The sequence below is a fragment of the Syngnathus typhle genome, linkage group LG15, assembly GCF_033458585.1.
Source record: "Syngnathus typhle isolate RoL2023-S1 ecotype Sweden linkage group LG15, RoL_Styp_1.0, whole genome shotgun sequence".
Lineage (NCBI taxonomy): Eukaryota > Metazoa > Chordata > Actinopteri > Syngnathiformes > Syngnathidae > Syngnathus > Syngnathus typhle.
In genome coordinates this window covers 11,104,861-11,127,237 of record NC_083752.1, presented here as the reverse complement: position 1 = coordinate 11,127,237, position 22,377 = coordinate 11,104,861, and the positions used below count along the sequence as shown (strand labels likewise).

The 22,377-nt window shown below is 44.4% G+C and overlaps 1 protein-coding gene across 1 annotated transcript in view; it reads right to left on the bottom strand.

Moving 5' to 3' along the window:
* Positions 1 to 22,377, bottom strand: part of LOC133168488 (spartin-like) — a 25,500-nt gene extending 3,123 nt beyond the window's left edge. The window contains exons 1-3 of the mRNA XM_061300101.1: positions 22,167 to 22,377; positions 20,093 to 20,723; positions 349 to 543 (exon numbers count right to left, since the gene is read on the bottom strand). Coding sequence (XP_061156085.1) covers positions 349 to 543; positions 20,093 to 20,722 — 825 coding nt within the window. The 5' untranslated portion in view covers position 20,723; positions 22,167 to 22,377. The remainder of the gene's footprint in view (positions 1 to 348; positions 544 to 20,092; positions 20,724 to 22,166) is intronic.

Here is a 22,377-nt window from a genome sequence, read left to right as displayed (position 1 = left end):
ACACTAGCCATAGCACCAGCCCAGGAGCCGCGTACTAGTTGTCGACTCCCCTTTCACATGCGTGCTCTGCTCACAACACAACACGCACAGTGCGCTCCCGGAAAGAGGAAGCAAGCAACAATGAACTGGATTTCAAAATAAAGTCGCGTCTAATGTCCGAGGTCAAACACGGCGATATAAATCGATGTTTACGTTTAGCATCGATGCCAATAAATCGTAGAGCATCATATCGATTAATCGATGTGTATTGATGAATCGTTACACCCCTAGTCTGGAGTCGTCCGACTAATTTTGTCAATAAAAGATGACGGCCGCCCGCAAATGGGCGGGTGCTTCGGACGCACTCACCTGCACCCGGAAGTCAGCCAGCTCCGCCACCAGGTCCCGGAACATTTCTCGGTTGGCAACGGGCAGCCGCGCCGACAGCACCACGCCGATGTAAGCGCCGGGCAACGCCGCCAGCGTATCCGGCAGCATAAAGACGCCCGACTGGGCCAGCAGCACCGGCGTGTTCGGGGTGAGCGGGTGCAGCCAGCCGCAAACCTGCACAACCAGACACACACGCAAATTAGTGCTGGCGCAGAGGCGCCCTCGAGCGGTCGGGGGGTAGGGGGGTTGCTGTTGACCGACATGACGGGTCTCCGGCCACGAGCGATCCCGGCTCAGAAAACTGCTGAGCCATGATCAGAATCAGAATGCCTTTTATTGTCATTATACATGGTATAACGAGATTAGAGATGCCCAACAATGCAGAATTTGTCCATTCGGCGATGCTAGTGCCTTCGACCGCACCTTAGTGTGTGCAGATTGCTTCGGATCGGATATTGTTTTTCCCTGGGTCCGGGATGGCTGCGGACATCGGTCGGGACCAGCGTGACTCTAAGACGGCTTCCTGCTCATCCGGCCGGTGCTGACCGGGTCCCTCGCCTTGGCCTCACAGCCGCGACCTCTGTGAGGAGTCTGCTCTCTCGTGCTCGTCGGAACCAACAACCTTCGCCGTACCAGCCCCATGATGACCATCTGCACGCGCCCTGACTGGGTGCCCAGGACGCTGCTCACACGTTTGCCTGTTTTGTGATGTTTTACTGATTCACGACCACGCTCCGTTGGGCGCCGTTGAACTTGGCTGCCCTTACACCTGTTTATGGACCCCGTGGAGGATATTTTGTGTGTTTTGGGGTGTTCATTGGTGTTTTTGTTACTTTTTTATCATGTGTCTTGTTGCTTTGCTTTGATGGCTTTTAACTTTTGCACTTACTGGCTGTTGGGAAAAATATACTTTTTATCATTGGATTCTATGTATCTACTTATGTGTGCAAAATCTTCCACAGTATGTGACCTCGTGATAATGACTTGGGCGCATATGGCTGGCTAAGGAGCACATGACCGGGGTCATGAATCGCGTTATACAATAAACTCCTTCGTTAGCTAGTCATGACCAGGTCATGAGTCTATTATGAGATGGCTAAAGCAGACAAATGTCTTATTTAATCTAAAGTCATGAGTACGCCACGGATGTATGGATCTCAGGGGCACTAAGACCCTCCTGCTTAACTTGGTTGAAGTCATTAGACGACCATTAGGGGTGTAAATCGCGGGTTTTGTCACGATACGATATAATATCGATACAAAGAACTACGATACGATATTTGCCGATATCTTAAAGCCTGCTGCGATTCATTCACGATATATCGCGATATAGTGCTCTACGATCGATTTTTTTTTTTTTTAATAAAAAACATAGAACAATATCCTGATTTATAACAATTCATACGCAAAATCAACAAGGTACTGCAAACTCTTTATTTAGGAAATTACAAGAGTATTGCAGTATACAAAGTGCTTATTTTAACACTGAACTTTGATGTCGTGTTTTTTCTTTAAATGTGCGGCGAGATTTGTGCTCCCTGAATATGAATATTTGATCACCGCATGGCAGGATTTACAAACTGCACGTGTCTTGTCCGTTGAGCCATCTTTTCTTTGCAATCCAAAGTGCTTCCAAACGAATGACTTGAAGCCTAAAGGTGAGCAAATTTCCTCGTCTTTTTGGACACTAGCCATAACACCAGCCCAGGAGCCGCGGACTAGTTGTCGACTCCCCTTTCACGTGCCTGCTCTGCTCACAACACAACAACGCCGCGCGCACTGCTCCCGGAAAGAGGAAGCGAGCATCAATGAACCGGATTTCAAAATAAAGTCACGTCTAATGTCCGAGGTCAAACACGGCGATATAAATCGATGTTTACGTTTAGCATCGATGCCAATAAATCGTAGAGCATTATATCGATTAATTGATGTGTATCGATGTATCGTTACACCCCTAACGACCATACTGCGCTTTCCATAATAGCATCCGTGTTGTTCTGTGGTCATGAGATGTAATTATGAGATGTCCTTCATGTTTAAGAAACTATGCATTCATGTAAACTCCCCCCACTGTTGTTCCTCAATAAAAGGCACGACCAAACTGGAAGAAGAGCGCGAATCTCAGCCACACTTGCTGTGCGTCTGGTTTTCGCCCTTCTGCAGAAGTTGCTTGCCATCGAAGACAGCTCCTGCCTCTGTGAGATTCTTCTCAGATAAATGTTGTGGACCCAACACTGGCTTTCTTTGCGGCGCCGTTGTGTGGCAGCCTTATAAGTGCCTATTAAGTTGAGTTGCGCTCATGCCATCTGGGTGTCTTTTATATACCCGCTCTGTGGTATGAATACATACTGCTGGGGCCTGAATTTTCCCACCCAATTGATCAATAAATGTTCAATCAATCTATATATCTATACACATATGTATATACCGTAAACTCCGGACTATAATTTTTTCCAAAATCTTGAACCCTGCGGCTTATATAAGGATTTCGTTTGTGATTTTTGTGATGACTTCATCACTTTTATACACTGCGGTATCTTGAAGAAAAAAACCCCACAAAAATACTATTTTGAAACACTACTATGGCTGCTGTTTATTCTGGCTGTGTTGCTTGTGACTATTATGAGCTTTAGTAGGAATGCACGCTAGGGCTCTAAACCCTTTCTCTTACTCTGCCATGTGACTCAGAGATTACACAAAGCAGTGGCGCTGTTTGGACCATCTGCATTGTATTAAAACCAGGGCTGTGGACTCGGACTCGGAGACTCGGACTCGGTCATTTTTGCCGGACTCTGACTCAGTGCTGATTTTGACCGAGTCCACCGAGTCCAACAATAAAAAAAATACGTTCAATTTTATTTTCATCATGAGAATGCGCGTAGGAATACTGTCCACAGCCCTGCTTGCTTGTCATGAAGACAAATTTAGTTGTTGCGTGCGCGCCCGCGCCTGCCTGCCCGCGTGCGTGCACGTACAAGACCCACAATGCCCCGCGCGCAGCCAAGATGGAAGAATTCGGGAGCAGCGAGAGAACAATGTTTTGCCTCTAGATTTGGGGGTGGAAACGGAGTAAGTTACGATCAATGCGGCCACGTTGAGTTGCACTTAGGCTAATGTTTACATTATGTACCAATGTCAAGGACGATTATGTCACCCAGCTTATATCATTGATGTGTTTCAATAGTTTGTGGGGTCGTCACTAATTATTTGTGTTTAGATAAATGTCTGAGCTATAATGGTGTAATTAATGATTAAAACTTGAACGTATCTGTTTATTATATTCGTTTATATGTTTAATAAAGACAAAGCCATCACAAAACTGTTGTAATTATTTAGATTTTGATCTAAATTAGCCTTGAATAAAGACTAAGCAGTCACATGAATTAACACAAAAATTGGACAGCCGGACTTGGACTCGGACTCGTGGTCAAGAGGCCGGACTCGGAGGAAAAATCCGACCGAGTTCACAGCCCTGATTAAAACCCAATCAATCAGCATTTAAATTAAATTATTCTGACATTTTGCTCACCAAAAACAAGTAGTAATGAACGTGAACTTTTAATGCATTTTATTCAGAAGGTTACTTTGAACCCCGAGGCTTAAATTTATGGATTTTTACGGCCTCCAGAGGGCGCTGTAGCAGGAAGCAAGAGCGAGACAGACGAAGAAGAGATAATGCGCCGAAGAAGACGTGCTAGTTTGTGTTTTGATAGGCCAGCGGTCGGGAACATATGGCTCGCGAGCCAGATGTGGCTCTTTTGATGATTGCATATGGCTCGCGAGCCAGATGTGGCTCTTTTGATGATTGCATATGGCTCGCAGATAAAACAAAATATTCTCACTTGTTTTAATCCATCCCTCGATTTTTCACTGCGCATGTCCTGTTCAGGGCTGCAGGAGCAATTGTCCATTATTTTAATTGGATGATACTGGCCTACGTTTGCCGTTGCTGGGTAAAACAGGTAAACGCCCCTTTTTGAATCAGTCTGAGACGGCGTCTGCTCGGTCATTAGCTCAAAGCTAACCCTTCGACGAAGAAGATGGCGAAAAGAAAAAAAGACGACGAGTATCGTACATTTCAGGACGAATGGACCGAAGAATTCGCCTTTGTGGAGAGAGCGGGTTCTGCGGTGTGTCTAATTTGCAATGACAAAATTACATCGTTGAAACGGTCGAATGTAAAGCAGCACTTCGACACGCCCCACGCTGCCTTTGCATCAAAATACCCGGCGGGAGACAGCAGAAAGAAAGCGTGCCAACTGCCAAGAGCTTCTGAGCAGGGTGCAAGCTAGCCAGCACCAACTCCGCGTATGGACCCGGCAAGGTGACTATAATTCGGCTAGCTTTGCTGGTTCTTTAGCAATAGTGAGGAACGGAAAACCATTCACTGATGGCGAGTATGCTAAAACGTTCATGCTGGATGTAGCCAATGAACTTTTTGATGATCTTCCGAACAAAGACAAGATAATCAAACGGATACAAGACATGCCTCTGTCGGCAAGAACTGTTCTGTAATGGTGAGTGTTATAACAACATTATTTAAAATAATAAATCCAGAGGCTTATTATATATACTGACATTTAGTTGAATTCACTTTTAAAATATATTATATGGCTCTCACTGAAATAAATTTCCAATTTTTTTGCTTTCATGGCTCTCAGTCAAAAAGGTTCCCGACCCCTGTGATAGGCGAATAGTGTCGTATAATTCACACAAAGAAGAGACACGAGATCAAGACGGACATTACTAGGGGTGTAACTCGCGGGTTTTACACGATTCGATATTTGCCGATATCTAAAAGCCTGCTGTGATTCATTCACGATACATCACGATATAGTGCTCTACGATCGATACAGAACAATATCCTGATTTATAACAATTCATACCAGGGATGGGCGATACCAATGATTTTGGAATCGATCCGATACCAAGTATTTCCTACCCAAAATACCCGATATTCGATCCGATATCGATACCGGAAGTGTAACTTCCCGCCAAAAAAACAATTTAAATGCAGAGGCATTCTTGCTCTTGGAGAGTCATCTATTGAATTTTGTAGAAAAAAGTATTACGTCATGTACATGTATTATTAACCTTTTTAGACATTAGTGCATTAGTGGAAGATGCATATTAATAGTATAACTTTAATAAAAAGGAGCTATTCTTTACTTTTTTCTCTCTCTCTCTCTGTTGTTGGGAAAAAGTTTTGTCTTTTAGTATACCGTTTTTTTCCGTGTATAGTGCGCCCCCATGTATAGTACGCACCCCTAACAATGGCATGCTGATGCTGGAAAAAAGCTTGTACCCATGTATAATACGCACCCAATTTTTATGAATTTTTTTTTAATTTTTTATTTTTTATTTTTTTTTTTAAGTCCCAAAGATCGTCACACACGCAGGGAGGCAATGGGTCCCATTTTTAAAGTCTTTGGTATGGTCTTAACTAGGCTGGATGTCATTTTTTTTGTTGGCGTTGATTTCTCCGACTGCCCCTAAACGCACCACCGCGCTCCGTGCGCAGGGGAATGAGGCGGCTCTGTATGGGAGATACGTTGAAGAGGAATAAAAACAACCTTGGAAACCAAAACTTGCCCCTCGTCGTGACTCGGAGCCGCAACAAATGTTTCGGATTTGTGTAGGGTACATTGTGACAGACGGCAAACTAGCAGGTGATCGAGCGAGCGTCTGATACAAGAGCATTGCGGTCGTATGGAGCGTGTTTGAAATGAACAGCAGAGACGAAAGGAACAAGGCAAAGTGTTGTGAAATAAACCTGTAATACGCATTTTGTTATTTGCTGATTGAAACTGCTAATTAAACTGTGAATTGAAACTAATAGGTGGAGAACTGAACTCTCGCTCTTTATATAGCTGACGTGTCTTGCGCAACCGTTCTGCGCATCTGTAATGGCGGCCTCCGTATGACGTCCGGTCCGCGATGGAGATTAAAAAACAAACAATATTTGACAATAACACACCATCGAGGATTGCACCATCGCATCAAACGATGTGTCGTCAATTATGAATTTTACTAAGTGTGTTGGGCAGGATGGCTGAATGCGATGCGCGATTGACAACAAACAAGAAGAAAGGTGAGTTTTATTTCGGGGGAGATTTGTCATGTCTCGTCCCCAGTTTTGCTATGTGTCTAGGTTGCCATAGTTTCTGTTCGTGTCACCCCGCTCTTCCTGTGTCACCTCAATCGATGTAACGTGTTTTGTATTTAAGTCCTGTCTGCCCCTCGCTCACCGTTGGATCATTGCATGTGTTACTGTCATTCTGTTCCTGTCTTTGGTAATGTCACCCTGTCTTTTTGTTCCACGACTTTGTCGGTCAGTCCTGTTGTTGGTTTTGTTGTACCATGACTTTATTTAAAAAAAAAAATAAATAAAAAATAAATAAAAAAAAAAAAATTAAAAATTTTTTTCTTTGTACCCATGTATAATACGCACCCCAGATTTTAGGACAATAAATTAGTAAAATATTGCGCACTATACACGGAAAAAAACGGTAGCTTAAATATACAGGAGATATTTGTGTTAAAAGGATAAAGTAATATAAAGTAACACTGAAGTTAAAATTTGCAAAATACACGGAAAGGAATTACACATAGTTTCTAAAAGTGAAATAGAGAATAAATCAGACAAGTAATACGAGCAAAAAGGTGTTCTTAGTGCTTCTATGTGTTCTTATATGTTGTGCGTCATCCTTTTGTGCTGGTGTGTGTGTGCGTGTGCGCGCAGAGGATCCTCATGAATGGGTGTGCGTATGAGTGCGAGTGAGATGTGTGTTCTATGGAAGAAATCAGAAATGGAGAATGTTCTGGAGGCTGTTGAGCAATACTAGGGAAATTGAGAAGTGGATGATGGTGTGTTTAAGTTGGTTGGAGAAACTGAGATGAGCAAGGTGTGTGCAATAGAGAAAATAAGGCGTGTGTGGCGGAGAGTTACGAGAACGGTGGCTTGATAGGATGGGAATAAGAGACAGCAAATGTTGTGTAGAAGATTGAAAGATGTTGAAGGTGAACATGATGGGGGAGGGCAACAGCAAAGTTGGCCTGCCCTTTGAGAAGGTGAAACTGATAAGCGTGCCTGCGCTCGCGCGTTGTCGCGGGGCTGTCCGCGTGGGCCTTTGCTATGCTCGTGTGGGCGGTGGGCCGGCATCATGGTTGTTGCAGGAAATGGCCAGCCTGTGACCAATCAACATTGATGCTGCGCCCCCCCCTCGCACGAGGGGTGCTATGGCTGCAGGCGAAGCAGGGACAGTGTGATTTTCTCAGAGAGTGATGCTTAAGGAAGATGTGACAATATTTGCATGAAGGATAAAAGGCACTGATGAGAAAACAAAAGTATAACCAAAACGTCAAAACAGAGGATGACGTTTGCGCAGCGTTGTTTGTTTGTATCGTTTGTGAGCTGTGTCTCTGCTGTAAGTTTTTGTGTTGTCTGTGTGCTGTCAGTGTTATGTGTTAAAATTGGCTAATGTAGCTATATAAAGACCGAGAGTTCAGTTCTCTACCTAAATCCGTATTACAGGTAATATTTTATTTCACAACACTTTGCCTTGTTCCTTTCTTCTCTGCTGTTCACTTCAAACACGCTCCATGCGACCGCAATGCTCTCGTATCAGACAAGGCTTGCTCGATCACCTGCTCGTTTGCTGTCCCGTGCGCGCACGGAGCGCGGTGGTACGTTTACGGGCAGTCGGAGAAATCAACGACAACAAAAAAAATTACATCCAGCCTAGTTAAGACCATACCAAAGACTATAAAAATGGGACCCATTGCCTCCCTGCGTGTGTGACGATCATTGGGACTTAAAAAAAAAAAAAAAAAAAATTTACATTTTTTTTTGTACCCATGTACAATGCGCACCCCAGATTTTAGGACAATAAATTAGTTAAATTTTGCGCACTATACACGGAAAAAAACGGTAGTTAAAGTTAAGAAACAACAAGAATTGTCTATCATATTAATTTACTGGCGGTTATTTTGTTAGTTTTTATCTTTATCTTGATTGGTTTGACACCTGGAGGGAGGAAAGATTAGGATGTGGAACATGGGTTGAGACAACCAGTTACACACGCAAAACATGTGTGCACTGGGACACTGAGAAGCATTTTGAAAGGTGTGTCAAAATTAAATCAAGATGAAATCATATGTAGTAATACAACGCTTTACTACATATGGATTCTCTAAATCGTACAATTGAGTAAAATAAAACATACTTTTTGACTTTTGTTCAAATTACTAAGATTCTTGTGATAAACGATGAGAACCTGATTGAAAAGAAACTACAGGAAACTACAACTAAGCTAGTTGTGGAAGCAGTCCAATTGCCACGACAAATAGCTATGTGCACGTGTGCAGGGCACGCACGAGACTGATAAGGTGTCAAGACGTAACAAGCTTGCAGACGGAACTGCATAGCTGTAGTGCAAAAGACCATTCAAATTTTATACACAGAAGAAGCAGATTAAATTACTGAAACATTTTTTAAAGTTGTGCAGCGTCAAAATCCATCGACTGAAATTCAATTATGGATGAAAAGAGGAGCAAGAGTGGAGAATGGTATCTAAAAATGACCAGAAGACTGACCTAAAAAAAAACCTATACAAGCGGGCAGCAATATTGAGCCATGGTTGTGTGTCGCATGGCTCAAGAGGAGGGATGGAAGGGCAGTTCAGTCAGCTTTATACAACATGAATTTGATTCATATTCAAAACGTTTATAAAAACAAATTTTTAGAGCTTGTTTAACATGTGCTTAACACAATCCACAGGGTTATAATGCCTGGTCATAATAGATGCATTCTCAAAATTGATTGAATTGGCTTCAAAATAAACACTGAATGCCTTAACAGTGGCAAAAACGTTATGTAAAGAAATAATAGTTTGTCAACAACTGCTGTAGATGTTAAAGAATGGAATCAATATCTCGAAAATGAATGTGGATAGTTTGTTTACTGATTGTGAAATGTGCGACAGAGTGTTCTATATAATATCCGTTGAATGGAAGAAAAAGAAAAGAAACCATTGCTTTTAGAGAATGTAGTCAACCAAAATTGTATATGTACCGACATGCCAAGATCTGGGAAAAAGCTGGAAAAAACAAAAACATAATGTCTTTAAATTTGAGAGGTGACGATGATCTGACTGAAATTGATGCAATTAGAGTCCCCAGAGGAGTTCCTGATTAATAAGAATTAATTGACCAAATTGAAGCGGGATGGGAGTCCTCCATTTGCTGCTGGTGGACGATGAACAAGAACGTTGACAGGATAAATTACATCCATTGCAACATGCAGAAATTGGGCAAACGGACACAAGCGGGACTTGAGGCAGTGCACGAACAGCTAGCCATGCCTTCCCTAATGTCAATCCAGAACCGCAATGCTCTTGTTATGTTGTTGTCTGGGAAAGGAAGGATCTGCGCAATGTTCAGGGAACAATGCTGCACCTTCATCCAGAATGACACCGCCCCTGATGGGAGCCTGACGAAGATGATTGCAAACTTGCAATCCCTCAACACGAGGATGAAAGAGCACAACAAGTGGATGACTGCTTTTGGGAAGTATAAAGCCCTTGTGTCCTCAATTGCTGCTATACTCACCTTGTGTGGATGTTGTTTTATTCCATGTCTCCGTGCTCTGATTAATCGTCTTATCACTACAGCAATCTCGCCCATGGACGACGAGATGGCCCGGGTATGCCTAATGTCTGAACGGCAGCATGTCGATGATAACGATGATGATGATGCAGTTTTTGCACTTGAGTTTACAGACTTTTTCGCAGATCTGTGTATTTCCGAATGATAATATCGCAACATTTGTCCTTTTTTGGTGTAAACTTATTTGTGCTCATACTTGTGATCCGACAACCGAAAATCGAGAGAAGTGGTTGTTTTTGGTGATGTAAATATTGAGCAAATATGTGATAAACAGGAGGGAAATGTTGGAATAATTTAAGTAAAGCCTTGTCATTTATGAGTTTACGGCTTTCCTTTCATCTAGGTTCTTTCTCTTTAGTGACAGGGAAGTCTTTTGATCTCTGTCAGCCATATGTGTCCTTCCTGTCCTTATGTTATCTGTGTGTTTTTGTTCCTGTAAGAGGTAAACACAGTTTGAAGTGGTTGCGTACAAGTTATCCCATATTTACTCAAGTCTTGTTCAAGTGTTTAGGAGAAGTCACTCTTGTTATTGCGTGTTAATTTACTAAGTAGATAAAGTCTAGCAAAGGTCTAGTTGCATTGTTCCACAGGAAAGCGGCAATAGAAGTTATCTGATCTCATTCGCGGACGACTCGGCCAACAACTGGAGAAGAACAGATGGACAAACTCTGCGGGGGTCACGGGCCGACAATGAAGAGCTAATTCACACCACACTACATTCCTTAGCTAATCAACGTTGCTACTGACACAATCTTCCCTCCCTTTAGTGTAGCAACGCCTCTGTAACCAGGGCAACCAAAACATTAAATAGAGGAGCACGTGGAGGGAGAACTCAAAATTGATGGAGATTGTAACCGAGTTTCTTCTCTCTATCGTTCTCCTTGCGAGAAAAGACTTAATATTTCTGTCTCACTTGTGGTTTGTTTGCTGTTGCTCTTCTCTTAATAGTTATTCAGTCAGGTTGACTGATTATCATGAATTGAATGGCTGGTTTTACGCTTTCATTTAAAAGTCAAGTTTTGGTGTACATTGTTGATAATTGCTTTTGAAACAAAGGAAGCGTGGGGATGAGATTTCTTTCTCCTCATGCAGCATTTAGGCCTGAGAGAAAATGAAGTCAAGTAACAGAAGTTACGATGGGTAAAACCAGAAGTAAACTATGTTGGTTTACTCTCAGCGAAAGGGAGAGCAGTGCAATGAGGCAGGAAACAGGCTATATTAGACACAGAACGACCTATCACAAAGAACAATTTATGGTTTTTTTTCCCCCTGTGATTGCTGCAGCGCTTGGGCTCCACATTATGCTGAAATTGCTAAGCCACTGACAGGAGTGGCTCGTGGACAGCCGTTAGCAGTCGAAGATACATTTGCGTGGACACCGAAAGTAGAAGCATTGACAAGTTGAAAATGGCATTAGTTCAGACATCAAAGGGTGCGATAATGGATAAGGTGTTATTGACCACGTCAGCAACGAAACTGTTTTGCCAAAATGATTTTTTAAGGCAAACCCAATTGTGTCACTTATGTGACAACAGGGGGGGGATGAGTTATTACCGTTTTTTTCCGTGTATAGTGCGACCCCATGTATAGTACGCACCCCTAAAAATGGCATGCTGATGCTGGAAAAAAGCTTGTACCCATGTATAATACGCACCCAATTTTTATGAATTTTTTTTTAAAAATTTTTAATTATTTATTATTTTTTTTTAAGTCCCAATGATCGTCACACACGCAGGGAGGCAATGGGTCCCATTTTTATAGTCTTTGGTATGGTCTTAACTAGGCTGGATGTAATTTTTTTTGTTGGCGTTGATTTCTCCGACTGCCCATAAACGCACCACCGCGCTCCGTGCGCGCACGGGACAGCAAACGAGCAGGTGATCGAGCAAGCGTCTGATACGAGAGCATTGCGGTCGCATGGAGCGTGTTTGAAGTGAACAGCAGAGACGAAAGGAACAAGGCAAAGTGTTGTGAAATAAAATATTACCTGTAATACGGATTTAGGTAGAGAACTGAACTCTCACTCTTTATATAGCTGACGTGTCTTGCGCATCCGTTCTGCGCATCTGTAATGGCGGCCTCCGTATGATATCCGGTTTGCGTGTGTGTGCGAGAGCGAGAGAGAGCGAGAGAGAGAGTGCGAGAGAGAACTCTCAACCGTAGCACGCCGCCGACCGCCCAACTGCACCGCGCTGGTAGCATTATTGTGACAGAGCCGTCGGTGAAATTTAGAAGATATTTTTAAAGTCCTGATGTACTTTCTAAAATTTAAGTGGACCTCAGTGCGCACTGCGCAGGGAGCTTAATTTGGTGCGGTCGCGCAACCGCAGCGCGCCGGGCGCTCACTGTCGCATTGCTTAAAGAGCGCCTTTGTGTTTTAGGATGAACAGCAGAGACCAAAGGAACAAGGCAAAGTGTTGTGAAATAAAATATTACCTGTAATACGCATTTTGTTATTTGCTGATTGAAACTGCTAATTAAACTGTGAATTGAAACTAATAGGAAGAAAACAACTCTCGCTCTATATAGCTGACGTGTCTTGCGCATCCGTTCTGTGCATTTTATTTCACAACACTTTGCCTTTCTTCTCTGCTGTTCACTTCAAACACGCTCCATGCGACCGCAATGCTCTCGTATCAGACGCTTGCTCGATCACCTGCTCGTTTGCTGTCCCGTGCGCGCACGAAGCGCGGTGGTGCGTTTACGGGCAGTCGGAGAAATCAACGCCAACAAAAAAAATTACATCCAGCCTAGTTAAGACCATACCAAAGACTATAAAAATGGGACCCATTGCCTCCCTGCGTGTGTGACGATCATTGGGACTTAAAAAAAAAAAAAAAAAAAAAATTAATTTTTTTTTTTTAAAAAAAATTCATAAAAATTGGGTGCGTATTATACATGGGTACAAGCTTTTTTCCAGCATCAGCATGCCATTTTTAGGGGTGCGTACTATACATGGGGGCGCACTATACACGGAAAAAAACGGTAATAAATACACAGATCTTGCATGATATGCAACATTCAGCCCCTAAACAAGAACAAAAAATGTGGATTGCTAAAGGTGCACAACTGACAGACAAAGACATATACATTGTAAATAATAAGCCTGTTCTCCCTAAATCCCTTTTTAGAGCAGCTGCAATTTCGACACACGGAAGTACTCATGTGTCGACAGGGGGGGATGCAGGAGCTAATATCACAACACTTTACAACGTATGGTTTCAATTTGTACTCAAAACATTTTTGTAGAGCGTGTGAAGTCTGTATAAAAAATAATCCACAAGGGAATGTAAGACCAAAAAGAGGAAAATTCCCAGAACCAACATATCCGTTCCAAATGTCGCGTATGGACTTCATATAACTAAACAGGTGTGGATTGTACAAATACTGTTTAGTCCTAATAGATGCCTTTTCAAGGTGGACAGAAATAATCCCAGCAAAGAATGCAGATGCTATAACAGTAGCAAAGGCTATCTGCAAGACCATCATTCCCAGTTATGGAATCTCAGAGACCATTTATAGTGACAACGGACCACATTTTGTCAATACGGTCATTAACCAAATGCATGGCAGAAACGGGAAGCCCATGGCCCGAATGTCTAGATTTTGTAAAACTCTATATGAGGATTATGCCCTGTGGCAAGGTTTTAACCCGATATGAGATCATTCATGGCAGAGCATACGGGCTCCCACTGTTCTCACATGATAAAGACACAGCCACAGAAGAGCTAACTCTAGCTGACTAACATGATCAAAACCATGCAAACGGAAAACGTGTCAAATGCAAATTTACTGCCCTCCACTCCTTTATCTCCACAGGATGGCTCAGCAAAACCAGGTGACTGGGTCGTCATCAAAGTAATCAAACGAAAGACGTGGTCTTCACCCTGGTGGGAGGGACCATTCCAAGTCCTACTCGCCACACCCACAGCTGTGCAGAAAGACCCAGCTGGATTCATCTCAGCCACTGTAAACTGCAGAGAGTGCTTGGCTCCTAGGCCCCGGTCAGGCCGAAGTATCCGGCTGCAAAGGGGGTGCCAATTATAGTTTGGCATCAGTCTCAAACCGGTGAAGAACTAAGAACCCTGATCATTTAGCTCCCTAGGGGTTCAGGTGGCTCTGTGGAACTGAACGGAAAATGGCACTCAGAGGAGTGCTTGTCTGTGCTGTGGCTGTAGCATGCTTGCCAATGACATGGAGTGTCCAGGGTCCCCAAAGGGAGAGTGGAACTTCCGCTCGAATCAAGAGAATGACGACCGAACTGTTGACAAAGTATATAAAGATAAACCCAGATATACCCCATGCAGACAACATGTGGTACCAGTATGTATCCATGTTGGCCGAAACATACAATCAAAGTGAATGTTATGTATGTTCCATAATGCCACGATCAAGTCAACAGCCCGTCCTACATGCCCGATCCATGCCAGAGAAAAATGGATGGTGTTTCGCAATACTAAGGGCTTTTGGGTTTAATCCCATCGAAGGACTCAGACGGTCGGAAATGAATGAGGCACAACTAACCGCCCATCCCTGTTACAACATCTCAAGGCCATTCACAATAATGTCAAGAAGTTCTGACGTCACACCCGCACCAGTGACTCTCGAAGTGAGTGAAACCATCTCACATCCCCTGTGCTTCCGACAAAGACGTGTTGATGGAATAAAGGTGGGAGATACAAAGCGCTGCATCACCACCGCACTTCTAGAACCTTCCAGCAAGACCTCGATGAATACCACCTTAGCAATCAGACAAATCCTAGCAGGAGGCGAAAATCCCCACTCCATCATCGAAGGGGGATGGTGGCTCTGTGGTCGCCGAGGCTACGCAGTCCTTCCAGGACGATGGGATGGCACGGCACATGTTTCCCCGTATATGTGTCAGATCACACTGTGTTCCTCAGTCTGACACATTTTCAGGAACATCATTAGCGAAAGACACGTGCAGCTGTTGCCCCCACCTTCCGTCCCTACGACAGTGTCTGGGGCTCAGACGTACCAGATGAATACAAGCTTTGGAGCGCGGGACAAAAGGTGGCACTCACACTCTTCCCACAGGCGGGTGTGGCTAAGACTATTCTCCGAATAGAAACCATGGACTACAGGTTGAAGACCTTTGCCAATTTTACTCTAGAGGCCCTTACAGGTTATGACACTACAGTCCCGAATGCTTTTGGACCTTCCGACTGCCGAAAAAGGAGGTGTGTGTGAAATAGTTGGTACCTCCTGTTGTACCTACATCCCAGGAGAAAATGACACCCACATCGAGTATGCTCTACAAGGACTTCGGAACCTCCGTAAAGCTATGTCCCAGGACGAAACCCCAGCCAAGGACGTCCATCCCTTTTGGTGGCTGTTTTATGGCAATTGGAGGCAACTTCTCTTGAAAGTTGCGGTTCTTTTAGTTGCCATACTGTTATTGCTCTGTATTTTTACATCATGCATCATACCTTGTAATCGTCACATAATGACTAAAATGTTGACATCAGCGTTTGCTATCCGGAATGTCATGTTGGTCCAGCGTAAAAAAGATGAGTGGGACCACCTTGCGTAAAACACCTACCTATTTGTTTTTGCCTTTGGATGGTGCAAAACAAAATGCATTCCATTATGATGAACATGGCCAGAGCCGAATGGAGAGCTGTAGTTCTGATAAACTCTGGAATGTAAACTTTCATACTTTTTGATGTTACTATACTATATTGTGTAGGCGTATACTCATTTATACACATATGTAGTTATTAGTTGATGTTTTGTTTTCCCATGAATTCCAATGTTAAACAGGGGGGAATGTTGGGAAAAATATACTTTCTATCATTGGATTCTATGTATCTACTTATGTGTGCAAGATTTTCCGCAACATGTGACAGTTTGGCCTCGTGATAATGACTTGGGAGCAGATGGCTGGCTAAGGAGCTCATGTATGGAATCACGAGCCGCGCTATACAATGAGCCCCATAGTTAGCTAGCCATGAACAGATCATGAGGTTGTCATGGGATGGCCGAAGCAGACAAACGTCTTATTTAAGTAGAAGTCATGAGGACTCCAACAGAGGTATCCATCCCATGAGCACTAAGACTACATCTTTTGTCTAGCTAAAGTCATGAGACGACCATACCGCGTCTGTCCTAATAGTATCGCTGTTGTGCGGTGGTCATGAGATGTAATTGTGGAATGTCCTTCCACCTCCTTGTGGAAGCTATGCATTCATGTACATGTACACTTGCCCCATTGTTTGTTCCTCAATAAAAGGCACGACCAAACTGAGGGAAGGCGCAGATCCCATCCACATTCGCTGTGGCTGGGGTGTGTCCTTCTGCAGGAGTCGCACGCCAAAAAAGACTTATCCCGCCTCTGTGAGATTCTGTTCAGATAAATGTTGTGAACCCAACAGTCCTCTGAGGATGCCATCTGCTCTGCCCTCCACTCGGCCCTCACCCACCTGGAGAGAAGGGACTCGTATGTGAGATTGCTGTTTGTGGACTTTAGTTCTGCCTTCAACACCATTGTGCCACAACGCCTCATCAGCAAACTTGACAAGCTGGGCCTCAGTACCTACCTCTGCAACTGGCTACTGGACTTCCTCTGTCAGAGGCCACAGGTGGTATGTGTTGGCGACAAAATCTCCGCCAGCATCACGCTGAGCACGGGGCCCCCCCAACGCTGCGTGCTCAGTCCGCTGTTCTTCACCCTCCTGACGCATGACTGCACTGCAACCTACAGCGACAACCGCATAGTGAAGTTTGCGGACGACACGACTCTGGTGGGTCTCATCACCAAGGGAGACGAGACTCAATACAGGCTGGAGGTTAACCTCCTGACCACGTGGTGCAGGGACAACAACCTCTTGCTGAACGTCGACAAGACCAAGGAGATTGTTGTGGACTTCCGGAAGGGTCACACCCAACACCTGCCGCTGACCATCGACGGTGCTGTGGTGGAGAGAGTGAGCAGCGGCAGGTTCCTGGGGGTGCACATCAGTGAGGATCTCTCCTGGTCCACCAACACCGCATCACTGGCGAAGAAAGCCCAGCGCCGCCTGTACTTCCTGCGAAAACTCAGGCGAGCGAGCGCTCCTCCGGCCGTCATGACTACATTTTACCGCAGCACCATTGAGAGCGTCCTCTCCAGCTGTATTGCTGTTTGGGGTGGCGGCTGCACTGACTACAACTTGAAGGCCCTGCAGCGCATAGTGAACACGGCTGGTAAGATTATTGGTGCTTCGCTCCCCTCCTTGAAGGACATTTACACCTCCCATCTCACCCGCAAGGCGACCACGATTATGAGTGATGTGAGTCACCCCGCTCACTCTTTGTTTGAGCTTCTGCCCTCTGGGAAGAGGTACAGGAGCCTGCGCTCCCACACCACCAGACTCTCCAACAGCTTCATACTCAAGGCTGTTAGGATCCTGAACTCGCCCCCCCCTTTCTGCGTAGCGTCCTGTACTTTGCGCTATGCTTACTGTCTGCTGTACGCACACTGGCTCAGTTTTGCTCCTCTTATTTATTGGGTTATTTGTTTATTATTTATTCATCACTTATTTTATTTATTTATTATTTATTATTTGTGCCTTCCTTATTTTGTGTCGTCTACTTGTATGTTTATCGTGTACTGTGTCTCGTCACTGTGGGATGGAGGAAACGGAATTTCGGTTTCTTTGTGTGTCTTTACATATGAAGAGATTGACAATAAAGCTGACTTTGACTTGACTTTGACTTAAACCTCCAGCTCCAGGGACGTGACCGCATGATCACTGACATGTATGACGCAGTGAAGGCATTTCAAGTGAAGCTGATTTTATGGGAGACACAAATGCTTCAGTGCAACTTGTCCCACTTTCCCTGTTGCCAAGTAATGCTGAACCAAGTCGGCACAACGGTGTTCCCAAATACGCACTTTGCTGTTAAACTGAGCGCACTGCGCACGGAGTTCGCACGGCGCTTTTGTGATTTTGAGGAACAAAAGAAGAATTTAGAGTTGTTTTGCAACCCATTTGCCGTCAACGTGGAATCTGCACCTGTTCAGATTCAGATGGCGCTGATTGAGCTGCAGTGTAATGGGACGCTAAAGTCATAGTACGACACTGCAGGGCCCACAGAGTTTATTCACTCCATTCCCGCAGCAATGTCCCAACTCCGTCTACATGTGGCTCGAACCTTGTGCATGTTTGGTAGCACATATCTGTGTGAGAAGCTGTTCTCAGTGATGAAGACAAACAAAACAGCACACAGGAGTCGTCTCATTGATGAGCACCTTCAGTCCATCCTGAGAGTCTCCACAACACGGGACCACACACCAAACATAAACCAACTTGTTGCCAAAAAAAGATGCCAATCATCCGGCTCTGATAAAATGGCATAAGAGCAAAGAAAACTGAATGTTTTGATTCATTATTTGTGATTGCTGAAAAGCACATTGTTTTTATATTTCCAGGTTTTGTTTTGTTTTGCAGCATGTTCATATTGGAGAGTAAAATCATTTGGGATATTTAAAATTTAGGTTTTTTATTTAAAATGACATAAAAGCAAAGAAAATCAAACGTTTTGATTTACTATTATTTTAATGTTTACTTGAAGTACAAGCTCTGTCACCATTTTAATTTATTTTTTTCAGGCGTTTTTTTTGCAGCACGTTCCAATTTCTAACTTCTATAATTTTAACTGGATATATTTTTATGGAGATATTTTAAGTTATTTAAAGTTTAAGTTGATTTAGTCCAGAATAACATTCCTGTCCGTTTGTATTTATATTTATGTTAAAAGTTAGTTTTAGTGTGTTCAATAAATGTTTGTTCTGTTCGCCCCGCGACCTGAAGTGTGTTTTGAATTTTGGCCCCCTGTGCAATTGAGTTTGACACCCCTGTTTTAGGTAGATGATTTGGAGGCAAGCCCCAGGGGAAGAGAATATAGAAAACAGTCAGTCTTCATACGCGTCATCGCAAAGTTAAGGAGTTAAACAGTTAAGTACTTAAAGTTACTTTTGCATTTGATATGCATGTTATGCGAACCTAAGCTTTGAAGAGGGAGCAACAGCAATGTCTAAATACTCTTTTTAATTTATACAAACATAGTTGCTCCATCAGAGCACAGACACTGCACACACAGCTTGGTAACGTTTCCATTACACATAAGGCAGAGCTCGTTAACGTCATGACACATTGATACAAAACATTCAGTAGATAAGACATTCTTATGAGGATATGTTTTTTCTTCTTTTCCCCTCCCTTTTCTTCCCTTCCGTATTCCTGCTTGCGGACAGTATAAAATCTGATCTGGAGTCTGACCTTGTTGTTTTCTTCTGCTGAAGTGCACTGTGTACTGACTGCCGTGAAACAACCCAAGATCTTGCAAATAAAGAACCAACTACTACTCCACATCTTTGTTGTCCTTGCTCAACGACGGACATGTTGGCCAATCCCTCCCATCCACTGCACATCGAGCTGACGGGGATGAGGAGCAAATTCAGCAACAGATTTGTCCTCCCCCGTCAGAGCACAAAGAGATTTGGACAATCGTTTATTCCAGCTGCACTCCAACTCTACAATCAGGCCCGCCGGCGCGGGGAGACCTGGAGCTAGAGACTTGTGACTTTTTATCTTTATCTTACATGATGCACTTTAGTAAACTACCAGCTTGCACTTCATGTTATTGGAACAGTAGCGTGTTATATTTATTGCATTGTGAACTTTGTTTTTTTCTGTTTGTCTTCCTCTTTTTTTAAATGCCACGAGCTGTTTGACAATTTTCCCCTGAGGGGCCAATAAAGGTTTCAATCAATCAATCAATCAATCTTGAACAAAACGCAACAGTTTATATGTTTGTTTGTCTCACCAGTTCTACGGTGAGTCTGTGATGGGTTGGGGTGGCATTTTATGTGGATGATAAGTGCTTTTGTAAAGCAAGAAATAATAAATGTAGTCACTGCACAGAATGACAAAGAACATTTGGGGCTCCACTTCCCCTCATGCAAGGAGGAAAACAGAAATTTTGAGTCCACTCAACTATGTCACAAGTGTTAGTCCCAAAGAGCGAAAAGAGCAAAAGAAGGTGCACTCACGTCCAGGAAAACGGGCCTACTCCCATTGGGCGGCCAGGCAGCAAAGCTGACGATGCGAAGATACCCGGGCTGCGACAGGGCGCTCACCTGCCCGCTGGGGGCCAGGAAGAACATTTGCACGCCCGAGGGCATCAGGAGCAGCTCGCTCTCAGGCCCACGGGCCAGGCTGCGGTAGCCGCCGGTGGGCCAGGCCGAATACACCGGGGGCCTGGCCGCCACGGGCGGCGCGTTCCTCTCCGGGAGCGGTGGCACTTGGAGGACGGTGGGGACGGAGGGGTACAGGTGCCGCGCCGGATTGAGACTGGGGGTCAGGTCCATGAGCAGCCGTCTCCTCTGGGCGGGAGGGGGTGCCTGCGCAGCATCCATGGCGGAGAGGTGGTGGCCGACAGTGCCCAGGGCGCCCTCCATCCGCCGCTGTAGCTCTCGGGCTCGATCCCAGGCGGGCCCCTGGTGATGCTCCCCCCTGGTGGGCACGGCCAGGCCCTGTGCCAGGTGCACGCGGCCCTTGCAGTAGTACTCAGTCGCCTTGGAGTGATCGCCGCCCTCCTCCAGAGACAGGCCACGGCTCATGCAGTTGAAGGCCAGCTCATACTGGTCCTTGATCAGCAGCAACTCGGCCGGCTCTGTCATGCTAAGGAAAAGGCCGCTTGTGTTACTACCAACGATGACATGTTGTCAAGACTCACAAATTCAAAACAGTGACTGCCAAAATGACCATAAGACAAAAGCAATCTGAACAGGTCCTGTACGACATCAAAGCGCACGATGACAACTACAAAGAGCAAACGCGGACTTCGATCGTATCGCTATATAACGCCGCATCCAACTAGATGTGTAAAATAATATATCACATAAAAGTACTCCAATTCATGACACCATTAAATCACGGAATCTCATTTCACACTCATCGTCGGTGAAGATGACTAATATTTGACAACGATTTGTTGTGTGGGTTCCCTCTCATGGCATGTACAAAAAGGTCAAGGTCAATGCTCAAACTGCATTTTTGTTTTGTTTTTTCAAATTGTCACGCGCCCGTGCCACATGCGACCCAGCCGGCGACCTTTTCTAAACCGCGCCCCCATATCACCGTAATGGCTGTCACCTGCTCCCTCTTGTTTACTCAAACCCCGCCCGGTGTCTACTGTTACTTCCTGTTTGTTTTCTACTGTTTCCTGCCCACTGTTCCGAGCCTCTGCCCGGTCTGTGTCTCTGGTCTCCACTACCCCCCCTCCTCCCTTCAATAAACCCTGGTCCAAGCTGCATTTGGTCACCTTGCTCTATTCATCCATGACGACACAAATCCGGTTCAATTAATTTGTTTAGGACTTTTTTGATTGATTGATTGATTGATTGATTGATTGATACCTTTATTGTCCCCTCTGGGGAAAATCAGTTGTCAGTTGTCAAACAGCTCATGACTTACTGAAGCATGACGTTTTCAGTTGTATTTAGCTTTTGAATGTATTTACTAACTCGCGTGCATGTGTAAAGCTTTGCTCATTTGAAGCCCAGGCTCAACCTTCAAAGTGATATTACGCCCTTTAAATACACATCTCTTTTTAGGGATGAAACCTGCCTTGCTTTTGAAAAAGGACATGGTCCGCCAGCGCTTGGGGAGCGAATAATTATTTTCAGTGGTTCTCAGTTTAAAAGCTTTGAAAAGCACTGCACAACAAAGTGCTATTATTGCCAGTCAAGACATTGTCTGAGTTGTAGTTCTTTTCTTGATGCACAGTGAACGCGAATATTATTTTCAGTGGTTCTTGGTTTGAAAGGTTTGAAAAGCACTGCACAACAAAATGCTTTTACTAACAGCCAAGACATTGTCTGAGTTGTGGTTCTTTTCTTGATGCATAGTGAACGCGCAATGTAAATTTCCACAAACGACGAGCGCGGCTGAGTTGGCGTTGTCACGTTCGCCCGGTTCGACCTGCATGACGAGTGTTTGCTCTCCACTTTTTAGCACATGAAAAAATTTCAAGTCCACAAACGGTATACGCTCGCAGACACTTGGTGTCATTTGAAGTCTCGAGGAACAAAAGATGAGAGAAAACGGGATCACTTAGCTCACCTTGATGGTGTAATGTCTCTTCCTGTAAAAAAAAAAAAAAAGACAAAAGTTCCCTGAAAAGTCTCCTTACGCCACTCTCAGACGCCAATGGCGCGACAGCAACACGTTATTGAAATAAGTCATTGACAAATCGTGTCCACGCCTGTCCAGTGAGTTTGATTGCAGAAGTCTCCTCCCACAGACTGCTCTCCACTCCGCACCTGCGTATATT